Source organism: Euwallacea fornicatus, chromosome 31, assembly GCF_040115645.1.
Source record: "Euwallacea fornicatus isolate EFF26 chromosome 31, ASM4011564v1, whole genome shotgun sequence".
Classification (NCBI taxonomy): Eukaryota; Metazoa; Arthropoda; class Insecta; order Coleoptera; family Curculionidae; genus Euwallacea; species Euwallacea fornicatus.
Window position 1 is genome coordinate 1970132 of NC_089571.1, and position 24262 is coordinate 1994393.

At 38.2% G+C, this 24262-nt stretch overlaps 1 protein-coding gene across 1 annotated transcript in view; it reads left to right on the plus strand.

The window, feature by feature from the left end:
- The window catches only part of LOC136348072 (synaptic vesicle membrane protein VAT-1 homolog-like), a 44606-nt gene that overhangs the window by 10624 nt on the left and 9720 nt on the right, over positions 1 to 24262 (plus strand). Inside the window, exons 2-3 of the mRNA XM_066298624.1 lie at positions 5959 to 6088; positions 12062 to 12277. Of these exons, the coding sequence (XP_066154721.1) occupies positions 5959 to 6088; positions 12062 to 12277 (346 nt within the window). The remainder of the gene's footprint in view (positions 1 to 5958; positions 6089 to 12061; positions 12278 to 24262) is intronic.

The following is a 24262-nucleotide window of genomic DNA, read 5'->3' on the forward strand; positions in this document are numbered from 1 at the left end:
GAACATGTAGGAGATGGCTCGAATAACTTGAAGCAGGTGATTTCGATCTTAATGATAAGGCACGCTCTGGGCGGCCATCTCTAATTGATGGCGATATTGTAACGACCATGATACGCCAAGATCCTTTTCTAACAACATCGGAGGTCGCGGAGAAACTTAACTCAGCTCAACAAACCATTTCGGACCATATTCGCAAGCCAGGATTGGTCTATAAATATTCCATATGGGTGCCTCATGAGTTTAAGTGGAAAAAATTTGCATGGCCGCATCGTCACGTGCACATCTCTGCTTGCTCGGAACAAAAATGAACCTTTCTTGGACCGCATGATAACTGGTGGTGAAAAGTGGATGAAAAAATTGTAAGGAAAAGAGCGTACCGTAGCTTGCCCCCTCCACTCCTAAACCTGGATTGAGCCTTAAAAAGAGGATGCTGTGTATGTGGTGGGACATCCAAGGACCAATCCATTACGAGCTTTTGAAACTCAACGAAAAGCTCAATTCGGAGAAATATTGTTGGCATATGAGTGAGTGGAAGAAAGCACTCCAAGGAAAGAAGCCGGCAATGTTCAACAGGAAGCAAATCATATTGCGCCACGACAATGCCAGACCACATACAGCTTTGACTACTCGCCAGAAAGTCGCAAAGCTACGTAGGGAAATTCTCTCGCATCCACCATACACCCCGGACCTTGCACCCTCTGACTTTTACTCGTTCCTCTCTTTGCAAAATTTTTTGGCGGGAAAAAAGGTCAAAAATGAACATGAGGCCAAAACAGCACTTCTTGAGTTTTTCGTCTTCGAAGACTAGGTGTTCTTCAAAAATGGGTTTTGCGAATTGCCATCACGCTGGCAAGAACTCATAAACGATAATGGAAATTATATCGTGCAGAAAATATTGTTAGATAGATGAAAAACTGCAAAATTTTCTCCTTCGTGAAGGGACAGAACTTTCCGGTAGTCCTAATAATTCAGTACCTTTCACCGTTTTCGGTGAAAGGTTGTAAGTGTCCTTCCTCGTATTTTTGAAACGGATTCCTCCTTGGAGTTATCTAAATAAAGTGTTTTAAGACCCTGTATATTTTCTGGATATCGATTTGCAGATTCGGCACCCGCAAGGATTTTTCTGACATATTTGTTTAATGTTTAATGCGCATTTGCGTCTTCGGGACTTGATGAAATCAATCAATTATACTCTTAAATTGGAGCGATCGTGTCGTCAGGTGCTCTAGCCAAAATGGCGTCATTTAACAGATGGATACAGGAGGCACGAAAGTGAAATCTCTCCCATTCAATGTAACGGATGTTGAATGCCAGAGTTTTCATAACGGTATAAGTAGAAAACCCTGAAAAGTAAGATATGTATTTTTTCCTTGAACGTCAGTGTCTCTAGATAAAACGCCCTAGGGAAATTGTCTGCCTGGAAGGTATTGCAGATAAATTAGATTTATTCGGTCTTAAAGGTGCCATGTCGCATCTTAAATCGGTTTTGTTAAAAGGATTTGCTCTCAGTCGTTCCAGGTTCACGTCTTTTGTATTACGTATTTTTGTCATTTTTCGAAGGGGATAAAAGTCCTCCGCAAAATGCCCTTTTGATATATCGTTACATTGCGATAACATTCTTATCTATGTTTGCTTTTTCACTTTTATTATTGAACGCAAATGTGTCCTTTGTGGACACCGAGTGTGAGACCCGTATCCCGTATCAAAACACATACGTTAATCAATTCAGGCTTAAATTAGCCTTTGAAAAAAATCTGAACGTCGACTTATAAATATCTTAATTCAGGGGGTAATTTAATAAATTACAAAGCCCATTATCCAATCGCTCGGGATCCGTCAGTCGGAATGTTTCATCTTTCGAGAAGTCTATTATTAGTGGAGGAATTCCTTTCGAATTTATGACTTTTCTCCCGTCTATTAGTTAACTTTAGCCTCTCTGTTAATTAACCTATGATAGAGAGATTAATGCTTATACAACACAATAGCATATAAGCTGTGCGTTAATAGGGGGGAACATGGTCCTCGGCATACTGTGGGAAACCACGCTGGGTAGGAAAATTTAGGATTAAGGCCGCAAAACGGTTTAATTGCTCTTGATGAGTCAGTTAGGGCCTATTAGCCACTTCGGGCTATCACATGCATTTTTTCGTCACAACCTAATGTGTGGTTTACCGCTCAGCAAATGTGCAATCATCCGACATGTCTAATGCCATCTGGCATGATTAATAGGGCCATTAAGAGCCTAATCAAATTTGATGCTGTTCAAATATCGCTGCTTTTTACGTATTGTACGACTTGTTTTGAAACTGTTCGTACATACACGTATGATTAACCGTTATTATGGTTGTTGCACTTTACTATTTTCCCTCATTTCCCGGACACTACCTGTATTGTCGTCAGCGATTGTTAGACTATGTGTCATGTTGCATTGTTCGCACTTAATTACTTCCGAAGGCCCAATTATAATTAGTTTATGGCGTGTCCGGCTTAATGTTACTCGTAGGTGGCTGATGGTCTTCAGAGGAAAACTGGCTTATAAATTTCTACCGCCTTTATTAACGCGATAAATATGCGAAACGTAAGAGAGCACGGGCATAGCTGCAAGGAGACTCTTGGGTGGAAGTCGTAAATCTTTTAATGCGTGCACGTTAATCTCAATAAAGTGCGATAGTTCGCAAATCACGAGGTGCCCTCGAAGTTGACGAAAGTGCGAGGTAAACTTGCCGGAAAGTTGCATTTAGGTTAGCAAAGCATTAAGGGAGCGAAAGACGTAGTCATATTGGTGCAATCGTCTCAACTCACCAGAAACTGCACCAATGCCTTTGGCTGTGACAAAAAGGACAAACTGAAGCGAGGGGAGTTTCGGATCGTCACTAACCGGTGGAAGAAAGCAATAGAAATATTAATGAGATGTATGGAGAATGCAGCCTTAATCTCGAATAAGAAGATCGAGAAGCGGGATTTGACGAAATCGACTAAGACGAACGAACGAGATCCTGCGAAGGGGCCGCAGGCAAACTATCACGCATGAGGGGTCGCAGTAAGTTGAATTCAGGTGAGGAGGAACGAAACGCGAGACAGTGCTGAAAACCCGAAATATGAAAAAAGACACTTACCCAGATCTTGAGTGGCAGCAGCGCCATCATGGGCATATAGCGGTTGTATCGGCCGATGCGGCACACAGCGCATCTCTGACTACAAGATAGCATCGTAGCGACACTAGTACGTAGTGTACGTACTTCACGAAATTGTCTAACACTTGTAATTAATATTAAAGTAATGTGCAGTCAACTCTTTTAAACCGTCAACGTCGGACAGCCAGATCTGGTCCTAACTACCCGATCCAGAGTTCACTGATCGTATGAATCGAAGCTGAACAGAGACGAAAATTAAAAAATACATGTCAATAATGACACTCGTACTAAAAGCAAAATTTGAAAGTACCTATATATACAGGGTGTTTCCTAACTACGTGTAAAAAATTTAAAGGCGTAATCCTCGACTGATTTTGAGTCAAAAATGTCTAATAAACATGTCCGCAAATGCCTTGTTTCCGAGATACAGGGTGTTGACTGAAAGACGTTGAAAAGGGTTTCTAAAGGTTTGGTGGTATTTACTAACTTGTTTATTGTTAGTTTTTTTGCTACTTCCACTACTATAAACAAGATAGTCAGTGTTATTTTGGTGTTTTACTCTCTAAAGTGAAAGAATTTAGTTCTGTGTCCTAAAAATCAGACACTATATCTCAGTTTTGAACATTTTTCAAATGCCTAATTACACTAATCAAGAAATGGCCAATATGGTTTTTGAAATGCGAAACGATACGCAACACACCAGGAGTTTTCGAGAGAGTGAGACAATCATTAACAAGAAGGATGGAAGCGTGCGTTATGAGTAATGGTGGTCATTTTCAGCAATTCTTATGATTAATCATTAAAGCATTCCCCCAAAAAATTGTCTTTTCTAAAATTCAAACACCCAAATTGAGTCATTTTGGAAATAAAATCTCTTTTTCTTGTCACATTTCAACACCCTGTATGTTGGAAACAAGGCATTTGCGGACATGTTTATTAGACATTTTTGACTCAAAACCAGTCGAGGATTACGCCTTTAAATTTTTTACACGTAGTTAGGAAACACCCTGTATACGTACGTACTTACATACGTACTATATTAATACGTACATTTATATAGTCGTATTCCTCTACAAAAGCAGTAATCAAGTAAATACTGAAGTATCCATGGAAAGTTCAGAAAAGCGACTGAAAGCTTCAACTTGTCTTTATTCTCACGAACGGTCGTTGGTAGAAAGATGGAAGTTAAAAGATCTGATCTGTGACAGAGGGATGAATTACGTCTCGAGGCTTAAACTCACTACTTCTGTACGATGTTAAGGAAAACAAATTATGTACTTTACAAATACATTCGGATTTAACCAGTATTAAGTTCCATCTCCAAAGAACGTCGATTTGTAAAGTAACGAAGCGAGCAGCGATTTAAAAATTACCTAAAATTTCCGTATAAGAAATGAACTGTTTTTTGACCCCCATTGCACTCCATCAGCCTATTGACAGAACACACATAGTTTCGAATGACGTGTATGTAACGATGTGTCTGACGCTCCGGTCTGACGTTGCGGCAATGAATTTGATGGAGTAATGGAAGATCCCCGGAAAGCTGATACAGTTGAACGCGAGGTGTTGCACAACGTTTATATTAACATAAGTCACTTTTGTTCTCTGTATACGGGAAAATGCGATATTTTCATTTCGGCGCCGAAGGGAACTTCCTCCTGTAAGTTCCTCCCGCGAGCGAGGATGCCAAAGGCCGTACAAACGTATTTGTTGCCGAGACTAGATAATCCACACAGAAAAGAAGTCGACTCACAAAGGATTCCCTCCTTATCTTTCAACCACATATAAAAATCATTATAATGCCAACATTCATAAAGTTATGCCCATTACGAGTGGGGTCACGTTCGCGTTGGGCGACGCTAGGGCTCAAGACTGTATTATAGCTGAACAGAAAGTGGAAATAAGTGGGAAAATTGCCTGGAAAACGTAGGAAAAAAGCGGCTTACGCCATCGGGGAAACTAATAAACTATGCAACGTGGCGCCGTATGGTCCGGAAGTGCATTTACCCCTTGCAGGGAACGGTGCAAAATGTGCAGACATTGTCCGTGTCCAACAGGAAAGTCGAAAATAGAATAATTGTTGTTGATGCTTTTATAAACGAGTTGGAATATACAGGGTGACGTAGTTGAGAGTTCGGCGCGACCGAAAAAATAGGTAAAGATTACGTAAAATATCCAGACCGTCCAGAGGCGCAGGTAGTACCGACAAGCGCCGCTACTTCGGATTAATCCGCGATCGATCTAGAGGTAGAATGCAGAGAAGATCCGCTTTTCCGCGTTGTTTTACGTGAATTGCCACTGGCCAAAATCAATTGCGCGAATTCCCGTCGTGCTCTACAAAGGGCCCCAACGCTTCCAAAGATCACCTGGTATTTCATCCTGGAACTCGTAAAGCCCGTTAAGTGTTTTAATTTACTGAACGTTGATGGATAGCAGACCGCATTCTGAGGCTGCTTTGTTTATTTTATTTTGATGGGAAAACGCAGCCATCGTCTACCAGTTTATTGGTAAAAATTGCTTACAATGAATATACTGTCTGCTGTCGAATGGGTTTCTTATTAACGATTGCCGTTTCATTCAATTTTCTTAGGGCTAATGTCATGGGGTGCCACGTGATTATAATTTATGGCATGGTTGACAAATCGACAAGTAAACCATGTAGGAAAGTTGATCTATGCGAACAAGGGAGGTCTCGTTCACGTGCAGATTGCGTTACCTAAATAAACGTCGATATTATTACGCCTCGATGTCGCAGCAATTTCAATAATTTCTCACTCCGTTGTATGTTAATGATGTTAATCTTTTTTTTTTTATTTATTTTTAGCGGGCTGAATTTCCAAGATCTTATGGTGCGCCAAGGAGCTATAGATGCCGCCCCGAAATGTCCCTTCATCCTTGGATTCGAGTGTGCAGGTGATATTGAACAAATCGGAGAAGGTGTCGAAGACTTCCAGGTGGGTGCCACCGAAAAGGAAAATTTTGTATTTGGTTATTGGTAGTTGCGGCAAAGAAAGCGATTCTAAGTGTTGTTGTGACGCCAGCCGGTATTTTATGCGCGGTCGATACCACGATGTAGGTTTGTCAGGATCTGACGTCTCGCTAACGACTCTTTACTTCACTAGTGCTTGCAATGGGGAAGATAGCGCGAGCATTTAGAACACAAGAGATTCGGCGACGATATTCAACAATCTGATAATAATGTGGATGAATCTAGAATAACGGAATCTCTATGAATCTGGTATACGAACGTCTTCTAGAATGCGTCTGTCTTTTTTGAATATCTTTGAACGAGAGGGTCTCGACCACTTATACTACTGTGGAGCCATGGGCGTACAACTGGTGACATGAATTTTTCTAGAGCACATCCTTAAAGGTAGTTAGTAGGTAAAACAGATCTCAGACCTTTGGTCTAAGTCAACTATATTTTGATGATTTTGTCCTATCGGACAAAAGGATGACGTTTCTTAAACGAACCAGTACTCTGGTTGCGCTGCAACATCACCATTAAGGCTTTCATGGGAAATCAAATAGGAACAATGTAAGGGAGAAATAGATCCATAGGCGTAACGTAGGGTGGTTTAAGGATAAGACGGTACATAACAATGTATGGAATTAATTAAATCAAAATTTCTGGGCTTGATTCGTTATTCCCTGTACTTTATAAGCTGATAATGGAGTACCGTTTTTCTTAAAGACAGCGCGACCTTAACAATTACAGGTCCTTACGTTACGTTCAGGACCCCCTTTCCCAATCGCTTATGCGATACTCAAACAGTATCTTAGTACTACCTGCAGAGCTTAGACAAGTTGCTGCCTTTACTTACGTGTCATTTCATTATGTACGTGATACGGTCCATGAAAGGTGCAACCATAAAGGGCAACTTTTCACGTTGTGCAGAGTTGCCGTCATACGTCGTATGAACTGCGCCGTACAGTCTTCCAAAAAGGGACAGTCACCCTGTATAAACCCGAGACACCTCATATCCGACTATAAATCTAATTGACGTGTCGCGGGAACTAATCCGCTTATCGAAATTTAATACTGCCAAAAAAATCGTAGGCCCAGAGGCCAAAAAAGGCTATTTCCGGTGGCATTAACAGGGCCAAGATCTCGTAAAAGTAACTTTTTATTCTTAATTCGATAATGGAACAAAAAAGTTAATTCCTCCAGGTAGTAGATTCTCCTTCTCGCACTCGCGGTACTTTAACGAGGTGATTTAACCACAAAGTTTAAAAATGGCTCAATTTCTTTGGTTTTCATTTCCGACGCTCGGAGATAAGGAATGCCAAGTCTATTAAATTGGAAACTTCGCTGAATTCAAAAGCAATTTCTGCAAAACTAAAACGGGCATTTCCAGTCAAGTTTATGGAGAGTAAACTAGCAGGATTGCTTACGAGTATTTTACTAGATTTCTGCTTAAAACAAAACTTTGTTTAAGGGCTAACGAGGAGAGGAGATGTTGTGCTCTCGTTCTGAAAATTGCGTAAAACTTGGAGTAACGAGATTGAATCAGAATTCTCTGGACAAGGATATTTTTATGAAATGCCGGGACAGTTGAAACAATTGAAAAAGAAAATGGCCGACCCAGCGGCTTTGGTGATTCACGCAAATTTCCAAACCATATTACTGATTATAATAATTAGAATTAAATTGGCTCTCAGTAAACTGCTCTAGTGATTGTCACATTGTTATCGGACGGGCAACTTTTCCAGTCAAATCTGTTTACTTTAATGTGCGATCGAGTTAATTAAATTTAGAGTTTGTACATCGCAGTTTGGTATTTGTAATAATTGTTATTCGCGGAAACGTCTTATTTGTTGTCGAGTGAGATATTTTAGTCATCAGGATGTTAACATCTGCATTATTTTTTCATTTAGTGTTGTTAAAACAATTCATTATACTTGAACAAGCATTTTACGTATCTTCGAATGTTAAATTTCTTAAAAATATACGTGACTTTTGCACTAACAAAAAAAGAAAAAAACGTAATTCTTCAGCATTCAGTGCAAACGTCTCCTCCAGTTCACTCTCTAATACGTGCAATAAAGAAATCTGAAACATTCCTATCTTTTCAACATCGCCACCCATTAGAACAATCGATACTCCCATAAAACCTCCCCAGGCGTGGTTGATATCATCAAAACCATTTCAATTCCCATTCATCGTTTGACAAACCCGTTGTTTGTTTTTTCTATCTAAATCAATATTTATAGATGTAAGCGCTCATGACTACATTCAAACAATGCCTGGAAAGCTCGGCGATAAACGATAAAAAAATTCCAGTAATAACACAAATCCTCAAATCGATAAACAGTGTTCTGCTTTTAGTTTCAAGAATTAAGTTTTATTCCATGAAATTTATGTTTTCACGTTCTAGTTAAAGCCACGTAAAAACTTTGTGTCTGGATAGAGGACACATTAATTGCATACGTGTCTGAAGGGTGCGCTTTAACGTAGTAGATCTTTTGCCCAATTTGGTTGAGAGCCCGGAAAGTTGTAGTTATTTACAGAGGTTTTTGTTTTTAATCCGGAACACGAAAAAGTATCTGCAAACTGCGCAAATGATTAAAGTACGTAAAAACGTGCAACAAGTAATAAAAGCTTAATAAGAGAAATACTGAAAAATTAAATTAAAATTAAATTTGTGGAATCGAAATTTGTGAAACAAATATTATTTATAAAATCGATTGGGAAACGAGTAACGTGAAAAGAAAAACAGTCACAACTAAAATTGCATTTTTCAATTTTGTGTCCTGTCTCGGTCTCTAATTCAGAGATTGGAGATCCGGCATGTCCCCAACATTTAAGGGGAAATGTATTGTGAAATATTAGCGAGAATATTAATAACAAACTTTTGATACAAAGTGCTTCAGACAAGAAACAACTTAAATTTTTGGTCACTTTTGTAGCCAGTTTAGAGGCATCTCTCGTAAATTGAGTTTCTTGTACAGAGCGTTCAACGAACGCGGGCCACTATCCGTATCTTCGAAACTGTGACCAGGAAAGAGCTGAGAATTTGGCATCGTTGCTAAAGTGGAGGTGATCTATTGATTAAAAATATTTTCATGAAAATACCACTTCCGTTTATACCGGAAACGAACGTCGATTCACTTACTTTAAATGGAACACCCTATATATTATATGTAATTTCGATTCTGCGGAGCATTATGAATATTTTTCGTGTATAGTGTTCTATACCTAATTTTTACAGTTTTCGAGATATTTAGAATTACCCAAAAAAGTTAGAGTTCCAGGTGGGTATTTTCACGAAAATTTTTTTGACCAATAGATCACCTCCACTTTAACACATGATGCCCAAGTTTCAACTTTTTCCTAGTCACAGTTTTCGAGATACGTATAGTGGCCCACATTTGTTGGACACCCTGTATGTCGAAATATTTTTTAAAAATCTGCTTAAGTTTGTGATTATCTGAGGCGCACCGGATGCTTCTGCAGTCACCTTGGGCAACAGATCTGTGTGAATGGTGAAAGTACTCTTGAATGCATCATTTTTCCTCCACTTAGCTAGGTTTGCATGGCGTACCGTTTGCGACCTCCCCATACTCAACATCCGTATCTCGGACACGCTGTATACAGTATGGATTTTTTAAAAGCATGACTGCCGCCAATACCTTGAAAATTATGCTGGCAATGGGAAAATCCATTAACACTTACACCACGATACGAATTGGGGGAGGATGATCGAGGGTATGCCGAGCTCACCACCCTCTACCAAATGCACCCCATTCGCCCCAAGTCACTGTTTTAAGCGGCACGGGCTTGGTTGTGACGCATTGTCGGAAAGCGCTATCAATAAGCTGTTTTATGATGTCGAAGTCTCCCAAATTCCACCCGCAAATGTATCCGATGATGCCTTTAAAGGGCAAAATGAATGAGGGGGAAACACCTAGGAGGAGAATTAAACGATTTTCCATTAGGAATAAGTAATAGAATTGATAATTAGTTCAAAGTTTTATTGTAACTAAATCAAAGGGTCACATTTGTCGCTGGATATTGATCATTTTTTATAATAGGTTTTTGTTATTTTCCATGCAAGCGTACTAACGAGATTCCCATTATACACGCCCATTATTACCAAAGAATTAATAATAACGTTAAACGTGAAAAATGAGGTATTTTCTTTTATTGGTGTTTATGGATATTTTCCTACTCAGTGAATCGTCGAATTTTGTTTATGTTCCGAGTTTCACTTCGTGTTTCTTCAACTAAATTTTCAATCGAAATACGGTTCATTCAATTGCGGGACGGGTTGAAATCGTTTTTAAATATATATGGTGTTGAGGAACTTTGTCTTTTACGAACCAGAGAAATAATTCACTAGTGACCTCTTGGAACGAGCATCAGTCCTTCCCGAGGCTAGGAAATTAATACAAAAATTTAACAAAACCGGTCCTGTGGCGAATAAGAAAGGAACCAACTTAGGACACTAGATGAGCTTCCTCAGATCGAACTTCTCGTACAATTTAACCAAAATCCATCACTGTGTAAGGGTCAAGCATCTACTTTAACGGGACCATCAACAGCATCAGATTGAAAAGTTCGAAAACAGCACAAATCTCATACGTAGAAAATTTCATTTTCTTCATTCATTCCATCGGGAGTTGAAGGAAGACGATCCAGACCGTCGAATTTGGTATTGCGAAGTGATGCAGGCTTTGATTACCCATCAGCCCCCGGACTACTGCTGAACGTTTGCTTCAGAGATGAGTGCATATCTCACTTAAATGACATTCTAAATAGGCGCAGTTGTAGAATCTGGAGTGATTCGAACTTCCATCTTATGAGAGGGGCAAGCACTCAATATCCACAAGAAGTGAATGTTTGGATCTGGTACCTCAGAGATGCTATCATGGGACCATTATTGCCGGTAATTTGAATGGTGGAATCTACCGTGACCTTTTAGAAAACGTCATTGAACCACGATAATTCATGAGCTAGAGAATCAGCAGAATGAAGTTGGTGAATTACAACTGGACGAAAATTTACTGAGATTTTAACAGGATAGGGCATCACCACGTTTTGTCTTAACCGTTAGGCAGTGGATATAGGTACAATAAAACTTCGGGTTAACTATCAGTGCTATTACTTATTGCTGATTGAAAACTACCTAATTTTACGTCTAAACGTCTTACTCACGGATTATTGTATTTCAGGCATTATCGGATACATTTGAGGGGGAATCCCAGAATCTTTACTACCATTGAATAGCTTATTGCAATTGCTTTCCGACGATATGTCACGACCATGCCCATGTTGTAGAAAAAGTGACTGAGCGGATGGGGTGAATTTGGTAAAAGGTAGTGAGTTCATCATACCCTCAATCATCTTCCCCCATAACACTGTGGTGGGCGTGGCTTCAGACGTTGCCCCTACCGGCATAATTTTTAAGATATTGACGTTTAATTTAAAAAAAAACTCACCCTGTATGTCTGGTCATAGGTACTTGGAGGTATAACTTATGGCACGACTTTCTAGGCGTTTGCGTGATTTAAATTGCATTTTCTATTTGAATTTCAACAGCTCCGACCAAAAATAGTCGAATGACTGTTTTATAATTTGATTTAAAAAATTTACGTATGTACTTCTGCCGCCTCGTGCGACAATCCCAATGGGAAAATGAAGAAAATGTAGAAATTGAAGTTAAGACTGAATTTCGGATAATTATGGTGGAAATGACTCAAAGGTCGAATTAAGTTTCCCGAGTTAAATTATTCGCGTTGTGGCATATTTGGTCGTAATTAAAACTTGTAAATTGAGATTAATCATATTTTTAGAGGTTGTGGGTGGATATTAATTAAAACTCGTTATTGATTTTGTTTAAGCAACTAGTTTGATTGTATTTTTTAAAATTGCAATTTTTTTAAATAGTTCTTGCAACAACAGCATTAAAAAGTCGTATTTTTAGATCGGGGACAGGGTGGTTGCTCTCCCAGAATTCCGAGCATGGGCCGAATTGGTAGCCGTCCCAGCCAAATACGTCTACAAACTGCCCAACGATCTGTCTTACCTGGACGCCGTTACCATTACAATGAACTACACCGTCGCCTACATCTTATTGTTCGAGATCGGAGCACTAACTCAGGGAAAATCGCTTTTGGTGCACTCTGTAGGCGGTGGAGTGGTAAGTCATACGTGTTTCTTGATTTATCTTTAACAATTATATTCCCCGCTTGATAAAATTCCACTGCTGGAAATTTTCCACCTTAATGTGTGTGAAAGTTGCCTCTCGGATTGAACACGCATCTCCAAATGCCAAACAAAATATTTAAATTATGAAATTTAGCTCGATGAATTACATTGTAATTATGTAAATGTCATTGTTCGCACAAAACTGCACAGTTAATTCTGAAATTTCGTTAATTTTCACAACAGAGAACGACGCTCCAAATCATACATAATCCCGGTAATGGTTTATTTTGTGTAAAATACGAAATTAGCGGTGGTAATTTCGTAGCTGGGCTTAACAAAGATTTCATTGTCATTTCGAGAATTTGTTTTCCCGAAAGAACTCGAGCCGAAAAAGGATTTCGGAATGAATCTTTTTGTAGCTGAAAAAATCGCGCATATTACAGTTCACAAACTCATATAACCGACATGTATCCATCGTTAAAATTTAAAAGTTGGCTTAATGGAGTTTTAATATGCCCCCGCCCAGTTAACTGCCTTTGAGGCATTCACTCGAAACAATTTTTAACCGTATTGATGGATTTGGGGTCAACGGAAGTTGTCACAGATTCAGTCTGTTACGGGCCAAATTGCGAATGTAAATTTTGTAAACTATATTTTAACAGTAACGTAAAGAGGCCCGGCACCACGTCTTGTTTTGAAATTTTTACGCTAACGGTAAAATTATTACATTGTTAAGTACGTTCCCCCCCCCCTCTGTTAATATTTTCCTGGCGTTATTCAAACGTTTAAGTCAACCTGATCGAGCTAATTAAACGGTGCAGCCGTCAATAAGTAGTCGTTTTACGGCGAATTTTACATCAAATATTTATCAGAGCGTTTAACGACATTGCTAGTCATAATTTGCGGTTGCTTCAGTACGTTTTTATATCATTACCAGAACGCCTTTAAAACCCGCAAAACATAATTATTAACGATGAATCATGATTTGCAGCAGTAAACACACACACACGCTGAATTGTATACTCAATTTTACGTAAGTTTGATGCCCTAGAATTTGTTAGCTGAGAGCTGCTAAAAGTGCTAAATATTTAGTACCCTGGAAACGCATTACATCCATAAATATAAATTGCATCAATTTAAAAGCAAGAAGAGGACCTTAGCCAAGTCATGGAATATCGTCCCGTTTAAGGCTAGGACGGGTTCTAACCCGGTTTTTCCTTAATTCCCTACTTTATATTCCTCATATTCCCGGGGAAATTCGTTCACTGTTTCTAACGGAATTAAGTTTCCGAGAACAGAGTTTACGGCCAGGTATGTTTGGAGTATTTTTAATTTGGAAAATGTGTAAATTGTATCAAGCATTCATTCCTCGGCGTGTTAATTTCTCAAGTCAAGCAAGAAACCTCTTGAACCGTTTCTTTTCGCGCACCGGAAGTAACCAGTACAGGAGAGACGAAATTTGTGGATCGTTTTTTTGCCATATTAACGAACCGTTAAAAAATGTCGCAAGGTTTTGGACATCTTCACGGTGGAACGAAAAGAAAATGGAAAATTTGCATTTCGTTTGATTCAGGATTAAAATCGAAGCAAAGTTTGGGGTTGCCGGTTTTCCTTTTTACCAGTCCACCCTGTTTCTTAGAAGAAATAAGATGAAAAGAAAAAAAGATTTATCGAACCTCTAAGCATGAAAGTAAGATTAAATGATACGTGAACCGCATTCCGAATCTGCAGGCTGGTGTGGATTTGTCGACGTCAGTTCTAAAGCGAAATCTCAATGACATAGATGCAGCCAGAGCCCGCGTTGAGAGTTGATCGCCATGTATCTTTTCGAAATTACATCTAGAGAGCACTAGCAGGTGGCTCAATAGAACATTCAGTCACCAGAATAATTCTCATCACCTGATTATACCATTGATTTTTTTGTCTAACTTTGTAATGTACAGGGCGGCCCATTGAAAACGAAACAGAGGCATTTGCGGGTACTTCGAAACGTATATTTGAAAAATGCTCGGACACGTAAACTTTATATTCGAGGGGGACACATTATAAACGTATACTCGCTCCTTTCACTTCAACATCCTAGCCGGGGTGAGTTAAACCCTTGAAATCTTAAATGGAAAGTATGGTCGAGTAGCACCTTGTTTGAAAGGTCTTTCGACTCTCGTTATAATGATACCCAAATTAACTAACTTTTAATCAGTAGTTTTCGAGAAATTTGGAAAAATGTGATTAAATTGCCAACAAGTGGAGTGCTCTGTCAAAATCGTAAATTAGGAAAATTAATAGTAAAACATCAACAAAAGTCCTTTTAATTGATAAGATACTCGAACTGTTCACCATTAGCTTCCATACAGTAATACAAGTTCTGTTCAAAACGAGTCCTAACATTTTGAAGCATCTGTGGAGTTATCAGACGGCATTCATTAACAATTCGTCGTCGCAATTCTTCCAAAGACTCCGGTTCTGTTGCGTAGATCTTGCCTTTCAAATGGCCCCATAAGAAGAAGTCTGACGGAGTCAAGTCTGGAGACCTAGCCGGCCACTCTATAGGACCTCTTCGCCCAATCCATTTTTTTTTATTATTCGAAAGCAATAACAATTGGTGAAATAGTACAACTAAACTTAATCTGGTCAGTTTACAATTAATAGTCACTACTGATTGTTTCGTTTTCAATGGACCACCCTGTATATGTCGGTGAATAATCGTGTTTATGTCTATGTTTATGTTTAGTCTTTAGGGCATTTGTTCATATAAAAAGGGGCGAAAATACCGCAGTCGGGATAACTCTTCGATTGCAGACGTAGTCACGAGGAACCCACAAAAGGGACAAGAGTGGTCTGTGAATTCGTCGGTATCATATAATTAATTATAGTGTAGTGCTTAGTGTCTTTTGTTAGTTAGTGTCTAGTTATTAATATCAAAGAATAATGGAAAAGCTGAACAACCCTTGTGCTTCTCCGACATATACATGTGTGGTTCAACTGCATTTCGAAAGACGTACTGTCGCTGCGAATAGATTGTTATAAGTCTGAAACAAGTCGGGTTCTAAAGGTTATCAAATATTTAATATTTTTCAACTGGTGTTACACATTACTGCCTTGACTTTCACTCCTAGGTGTTTCGTTTCGCATCGATATTATGAAGATTGATCATTGGAAAAAAACAAGAATACCTTGAAGTATCCTATGCATATCTTGGATCATTTGATTTGTCCGCTGTTGTCAGTCAAATGTATGATCGTAAACAGCAAATAGCAAATAGGTTCGATCAACACCACGCGTTTTCGCCCTATTACGTACGGGGAGATTCCTTTAATGATCATATCGTTTCGTCATCATGAATCTGGGTTCGTCATAACAAACCTTTGAATTCGATTTAGGTGAGATGATTTTTTTTTAAAACGAGTAGAAATTCTCCAAAAAACTATCGTTCTTGGTGAAATTTTAGTTTTAATAGGTGATTTTACAAAAATAATGTAAATTAAAACAGGTTTTCCAAAAACACTCGGACAACGGCGCCATCATCGATCTTATTCACATCCCCATCGATGCTAAAAACGACTAATGGCATTAATACAATAAAGCAATCTCTAATTGATTTCTAGGGTCATCGTCCTCATTCCTCCTCATTGTACCTTTTAACTCGTGAACTCGTCCAATCATACTTAAAGGCCTGGATGGCACTCGACACACCCGGTGTAGGATCGGGAAATTATCGAGCCCAGACGAAGTCTTACCTAATTTATATTCATAGGTTCTTAGCAACTATTTACTAAATAATTTCGAAGCTAATTTACTAACTGTAGGTTGTTTCCAGTTTCCGCTCCCTTCAACATCCATTACCTAAACGTAATTTGCTTTACTTGAACCCGAAATTTTAATATGTATGTACACAGTTGCCATAATGGTTAATTAAATTTCATATACTAACCTTAATATCAGGGCCACTCCTTAAAGTTGCCCAGAGGTGAATTTATAATGTTATAATAGTTTATTATAGCATAAAATGGAAAATATTTTATTCCCGCGTGCAGATAAACAAAATCCTTACACAGGAACGAAAATTACCATTGAATAACAAAATAGCATAATTCTATTTTCAACCGGGAAGTTCTGAATAATATTTTAAAACGAGCTTCAATTTTATGCAATGCGTTTCGAGGGCTTAAAATATCCTTTAAAGCGTATAACGATACAAATTCCATTACTAATATTAATAAATAAGTGTGTTAATATCAAGTATATAGTTACAAATAAACATACCAGTTTGGTTTGACTCCATTTAAAGAAATAGAGTTTATGCTTTTTATACAGGCTTAAATACGCAGTTTTTCGCTTTCGTAGTAAATATTAAATTTGAGTGATTAATATACGTTAAATGTGAGTTATTGCATGCTCATACCTAATACGCAGCAAGGAAATGACGGGGCATTAAGTCGGGAAGTGGGGAACAGTAATATGGCGCTTCTCCGAAGTTTTAGTCAGTAATGTCTTCACTATACAGGGTGAGTCGGGAGGATCGTGCCAAACTTCAGGAGCGTGTTGTACATGAAAAATTAATGTAAAAAAACTCAAATGTTGTTGTCCGATTTTCGTTTGTTTACAAGTTATAGCGTAAATAAAATTAAAACATAAAATTTTAAAAAATTATAAATTTCATAATAAATTCCATATTATGAAATTTATAATTTTTTAAAATTTTATGTTTTAATTTTATTTACGCTATAACTTGTAAACAAACGAAAATCGGACAACAACATTTGAGTTTTTTTACATTAATTTTTCATGTACAACACGCTCCTGAAGTTTGGCACGATCCTCCCGACTCACCCTGTATATGTGGTTGTCTAAAAAATGTATTCATATACAATATATTGTTGTTCGGGCACAACAAATTGCTAATAAACTTACCGGGAGGTTTATACTTTCGGTAATAATTATTAAATATTGCCAATGTCCTGAAGTTCTTCCCGCAGCCTTTTCGAAACAGTCAGCTCTGCTCAGGAACAATAATAAGTCCAAAGCCACGAGACTCTATGTACAATTGTACGTACCCATCGTTTTGACAAGGACATATTCGCTAAGGCTGCGTTCGCGGCGTTGGGGATGGATGATGGAAATAAAACACATTGCCTTGAGTGCAAATTTATCTTATGTGGGTTGGCGCCGTGTGCATGCACATGCAAATACACATTTTCTGTAGAACATGCTCCTTTGTCTTTTGAGAATTGATTGATTTTCTCAAGAAAATAGCAAGAGATTCCTAGACGTCGCTGAAAGTGAAAGCCATCTCGGAACGAGTTCAGAAACCTTCGGCTGCAAACACGCCCTCGGGGGCTTCGTGCCTTGGAGGAAAATTAGGGAAACGTGAGCTTGAAATTCGTGGGTTTCGAGAATGTCGTCGATTGCCCGAGGATTAATGGAAATCCTTAGTAATTGTAGTTTCCAGAAAAAAAGGATCTTGAGGCTGCGCAATTAATCAGGCGCTTGACGGAGTGCATATGCATCGAGTTAGTTAATACGGGTTCCACAGGGACGAATAGAATTAATAGCTGAACCAGGGCAAGCAGGATGAAATGGCAATTTAGTTAATTAAGATCATCCATCAAGCTAAGTTTAAATAGGGTGAAATGGGGGCCACGACTGGCCGAACGTTAGCGTATCACACCCTAATGATAATGTTTACTGTAAAAGAGAAGCGAGCATTCTAAATCATAAGTAGTCCTGACGTCGTCAGTGGATCAATATTTCAAGCAGAAACTATGGAAGCGAATGAGACGTTTATTTATCAAAAAAGCTAAAAACGTAGTATATTGTAGAAGAGGCTACAAACTGCCATAGAATATTTCTAGAAAGTGTCAAAAGACAGGATGTTGTGAATATTTAGGGCGTTTGGTTGGTTCATGTACACGTTTGGCCCTACGGTAGCACGAAAATGTTGGAGGATTTTAGTGTTTGTCGACTTTCAAAATTTTAGGGTTTTTTTAAAAACTGATGCATGCGACGACACTATCCCTAATAAAAATTCATGGAAAAGTTCAAAATAATGCTAATTTGCGAGAGTACTTTTTCCAATAAAATGTATATCCAGCTTATCACCAAATTACAGAAATAGATCGGACAGGTATAAATAAAAAAGCATAATTACAAAAAAAAAAAAAAAGAAGATATTTATTCGATATTCAAGGGTAGAAAATGTATGAAATAGCTGCTCGATGATGTGTAATGAGAATTCATGAGGTTTTTTCAGCACCCCTTGCACATCTCAAATTTTCACGGAGAAAAAAATCCTTTCGGTGTCCCCGGGAATGTCACTGAGAGGATTTTAGAGGCAATAAGGCGATGAGTCAATTATCAATTATTGACCAAACCAATTTTCAAACAAGACCTCCGCAACACACATAAAAACAAAGCAAACCCGCGTTACCCGCCGACTTTATTGGATTTCTTGGAAAGGGCTTATTTTATAACCCTTCCAAACTCAATAATTCAAAGCCGCAAACCCTAAGTCGAAACGCTGCTTCGTCACGTTTACATGCTAAAAGCTTTCCCTTTTATTAAAAAAGAACACGCGAGCGCAAAGTTTTGTTACGGCGCATGAACAAATTATTATCAGCCGATCGGAGATAATTTCTTTTATTAAATACGAACCACCAAAATTGTCCTTTTGGCAATTTCAATTCAACGTGAAACCGCCTTTTTACGATTACAACCAACCCAAGTTTTACCTACAGGCAGATGCCTTTCGATCGGATCGATAGACGTCTGGGATGCCTCACAGGCGTCGCGACGCCGGCGGGCTACCTGTTGCTCTCCGTCGGTCCGGAAGGGTGAAAGACCCCGCAAAGTGCACGGAGAATACACCCCGATATCGCACCGAAACCACCGAAGAACCGAAAATCGTGTTATCACATTCAAATCGCCATGAATTCGCCACGTTCAAATCGAAGTTGTCCAATTATGTAGGTGTCATTTCCGGTCAACCGATTATCGCAAGCTGCTCGTTCGTAGTTTACTTTAAAGGTAAAACTGTGTATATGTGTGCCTGTTGTCATCACAGCTCCAACGAAGATAAATTTGACGTTTGCATTGCTTTATAGATAATGATTTATAAAGTTGGTAACCCGTGCCATGTTCACTGACAAGTGATCACTTATCATCCGATGCGATAATGGGTCATGAATAAAATTAATCATTTTGAACGAACGGAGCAATGTGATTCATGCAGATAATGTAAATATATCAGGGAACGCAGAACACAATATTCAATGTTGAACCAATACTTTTCATAGTCAGTCCGATGGGTATGGGTCGGTAATAAATACTTGTTACTACCATTATAGTTGCTACCATCATTAGAAAATCATGAAATTAATTAACACCTTGTCGTCGATTTTTTATTTCTGTTCGAAATTTGGGTCATAATTCGACGCAGTCTGCGGTTCTAGTCGAAGTGACGCCGAGAACGGCGGACCGAACTATATTAAAATGTACAGGGCGTCCAGCTTAACATTTTAAGTATGACATTGTCTCCGAATTGACCGGGAGCGAGCACGCGTACGCTGCAAATTGAAGAATAATTCCTTTAATCAAACGTGATGAAATGAAAATGTCGTTTTAATCTTCTTTATTTTACCCAGCTCTGAACCCAAAAAAATATACGAGGGTGGACCCCTCTCATGGACTTGACGTGAGAAATTCAATGATACGCGGAAATCTATTTTCGTTCGTTGAGAAAATCTCGCCGGTTTTTGAGAAAATCCGTTACGGTCCCCCTGCAAAACTCGCGAAATTTACAACACATCGAGCGGCTTTTCCTGCATTTTTGTGCGGCGTGTGCTTCCATTACCAATTTACATAATTCTGGTTTAAAGTTTTAACCGGTACAGCCGAACTCCTAAAATTCGTAACGTTTTAACCCAAAAGGTACGTCCGTATCATTGCAATAGACTGTAAAATTGCGAAAATACGCTTCTGAGTGAATTCCTAATGAATGTAGCTTTGAATTCTCGAATAGGAGTAAAATGAGTTTTATCAAGAAAACGCGAGAAAATTCTACGAGCAGTTGATAAATTAAAAAAAAAAATACAGAGTTTTCTTCTTAAGCATTGTGCATTAACAAATTTTCAATAGAAAAATTTTGAAATTTGAAAAGCAACAGTCTGAAGTGACAGTACACGACATTGCGACTACTTCTGGTCAGTTAAATTAGATTGTTGCTGGAAGTTGCTGTTTTCATTTTTTCGCTTAATTTATTTGATGACATAATTGCAATTAGCATTTCATCAAGGCGATTTTGCCCTCCACGTGATCGTATGAGAGGTTTAAAGCATCATTAAAATTTTTTTAACGCGATATCGAACGCACGACAATGGTCAGTTTATACAGCATGTGTATAATACCAAGTGAGGCAGAAACAAACGAGCTATTATTTTTGAAAAGCAATACAGTTTGGTGCCGAATAAAGACCCAATATTGAATTTAACATCGCTCGTGCTGTAGGTACACGTTGATAGTAAATATTTAATAATTTGAGGAGATTAAAATTTAATTAATGTTGCGGAAAATTCTCGAATTTCGAAATAGGTACGTGCCTAAGATACATACTGGCGAGCATAAAATTCGGGTCACTTTAGTATTTTCGAAATTTTTGCCTTCCTAACTTCCAAAAAAATAAAAAAGGATAGCCTTCAGCGATTCTGAGGCTCTTTGACCTTGTTAAGGGTAAATGGTAAAAAAAAACATGATCCTGTACCCAAATAACCGATGTATTGTACAGGTGTCCATTACCCAAGCACTGTAACATTTTGATGTTGAAGGTATTTTATCAATCTTTTTTTTTTTTTTTCATGGTAGAACCATGCAGAACCGTAAACATTTTCCCAATGATCCGAAATTTCATGGAGCATTCATGCCAGCGAAAAATATCACTTCTCTTTCAATACATTTATATTTGAAAATCTCGAAGTGACCCGAATTTTACGCTCGCCAGTGTATATATATTTTTTTATCACGAGGCGCCTTTAGTCTCGATTTCATTATCAACTCGAGCCATATTCGAGAGGTTTAAGGGGATTTTTCATGAATTTGATACACCACTGGTTTATTTCCTTGAAGTAAAATAAAATGAAGTAATTTCAATTAATTTTTAAAAGCTTCTTTCAAAAGCATATCCGTCATGGACGATGCGTACGGTAATGTACTGAAGCAGGCATAAATAAACCGCATGCAGTTTTATGATCGAAGCCGCCTCTTATCAATCACTTCCATAGTTTATACAGAGCATGCGCAAAATGTAATGTGAAATAAATTATTATTTATTATTAATTGATTATATACATATATGGTTATCTCCTTATCGATTCAAGTACAAAATCTCGTAACCCAACTTGGAATAAAATTCTTTGATATTTTCATGTCAAATTGGAAGTCTTATATTCAGGATGAACTGCTCGACGTGATTATTTCCCACGAGAGACCGTAATGTTTTTTTTTTTTTTTTGATAATGCAAATGCATCGGTTTTTGAAAATAAAACAAAAACACATCGAGACTTTGTGCTAACCATTTTGATATACGTTTAAGTATGTTTTAATCTTCGCGTTCTACATATCAATTTTTTATTTTCTATTCCATTTAAAATGATTTGAATTTCGATCCTGTTTGGTAACGTTCAAGGAGCCTCGCAAAACGAAAAATCTTCGGTGACAAGACGAAAATTACTTCCTCCGCCACACTAAACTCTGTGGGCCGAATCTGTTACAAACAATTTGGTCGTACCAAGTACTTTTATGGTATTTTTCCCAGACATAAATTTTTTTGCTCTTGGTATCGCTGAGTTTGGTACATTCTGTAAACAAAAATAGGTTAAAAAAAAAAGTGTTTTAGCGCGCTTCTTTACAATGCTGCTGAAAACAACTTTACGGTACGGTTTCACTTAACCCCTCACTTTATTTAAACCATTCGGCCCATATTTCACGTTGAACTTTGAAAACTGGAGTGTCTGAAAATTTTTCCAGATTTTCACACCTTAATGAATGAATTTTCGTTCGGAAAAACTTTTTCCAATCAGCGTAGAATTGGACAAAAAATCGGTCATACTAATCTACGGCCGTGTCGTTGCGTGATGCAACGAACTAGCAGGATTTGGAATGTTTTTTGTTAACTTTAAACAATTCAGAGCTACAATACCCATTTCGGGTTATAATGCCAACATGAAAGGATTGATAGGGTTTCAACAGACCAGCGACCCACCACTCACTGATTCGCTCCCCTAATGCTCAAATTGCATATACATACATATATACATACATACATACATACATTGAATAATATGCATCGATTTTATGATCAAAATTTATTTAGTCGCGTCAGTTTTGTCCTAAAGCTATTTGTATATGTATGTTACTCTGCTACATAAGGGATTTGGGCGTGTTTATTTCCCAAGGTTAAGTGTCTTACAATATGACTGCTAATTTTATGGTCTGGAGACTCTTTAAATATGAGATATACGGCAGATATCGATTTTAGGAACATTATAATAAGTGAGTTTTAAAAATTTAAAGGAATCAAGGAACGATTACCTGCACCTGCGCCACTGGCGAACGGTTAAAGCTGAACGATTTTTCGGTTGTACCTACCGATGTGCTGAGCTGATATGCGGAATTTCATCGCAAAACTTTAAGGCGTTTGGAGGTTAAAAAATAAAAACTTTTTTTCTTGAACTTGTAACACCCTGTATCTCGAAACTAAAGGACAATTAGACATTTGTTCACATATACTTTATTTCTTATTCCGGTCCCGGCGATCCACGGTAGCAGTTGGCAGGCTACCAATGCGGAGTGAGTAAAATTCTGTGATTAATCCACTTCAGACAATTAATCATGCAACTCGCCAGTACGTGCATAAGTGGTAATCGATGTTCCCCACCTATGACGGCCACTAACAGTGATTTGTAATTTATAAATCAACCTCCTTAATTAACATACACGTATGCCCTAATACATATGTATCTCTATTAATATTTTTACAGATGAAAACGGCGGGGAGTCATTGTTATTCCCGATACCCAACACACATTTATAACTGAAAGGACGATCAATACTGAATTAAAGGGAGTTTTAGGTCCGGTGCGTTTAACGGGAATGCAGGAAAATTTGGGCGAAGTAGCCCCTAAAGCACTCCAAAAATGTAATCAGATTGCAGGGGGTTAAAAGTATGTGAAATTACCACACTAGTGCCGAAAATTAAATATGCATTTGGTGTTTATATCAACGTGCTTCCAGTCCAATTGAAATTAAAAAGTGGGAAATTATATTCGCGCTGCAGAGCATATCGAAATGTTTCATTATAGCACGTTAGCGACAATTTAAGAAGAAATATCACAATACTAGTCCAAACACGTGGTGTATAAATAAATAGAAAATTGACGTTCTTGCCGAAGCAACTGACGTCACGATACGATTCCTGGCATCGAAAAAAAGATATTATAACGCGGTTGCCAAAAGTCAAAAATCGACAATTTGAAGAAAAAAATCATTAAAAATTGGCAGTGTGATGCGTTCGCCTGAAAGTTCAATATTGTGGAAGTGTAGTAGAGCTGTCCAAGACTGAAAATGTGGAAAAAGGAATTGACGGAATGAGTATTTTAATAAAGTCCGCAAGAAAGTGTGTGTGTAACGAACATTTTAATGCAAATTAATGTTTATCGTTTTATATATTGCTTTCGCTAAGAAAAGAAACCTTCACACTTAAGACGCGATTGCGCAGGGACGGTACCTGTCATGCTTAGATGTTAAATTTCGAGGGTTAACCGTGACGGTCGGCGCGTATGGAAACCGGCGGAAAATGTATGTGGAAGCATCAGAAGACCCGCATCTATTAAAACTGACATATTACTGTTCGTTCCACATATCGCCATATGGATGGCACAATGCAATGACAAACGTTATTAACTCATCTGTGCGAGCTGGCCGCGT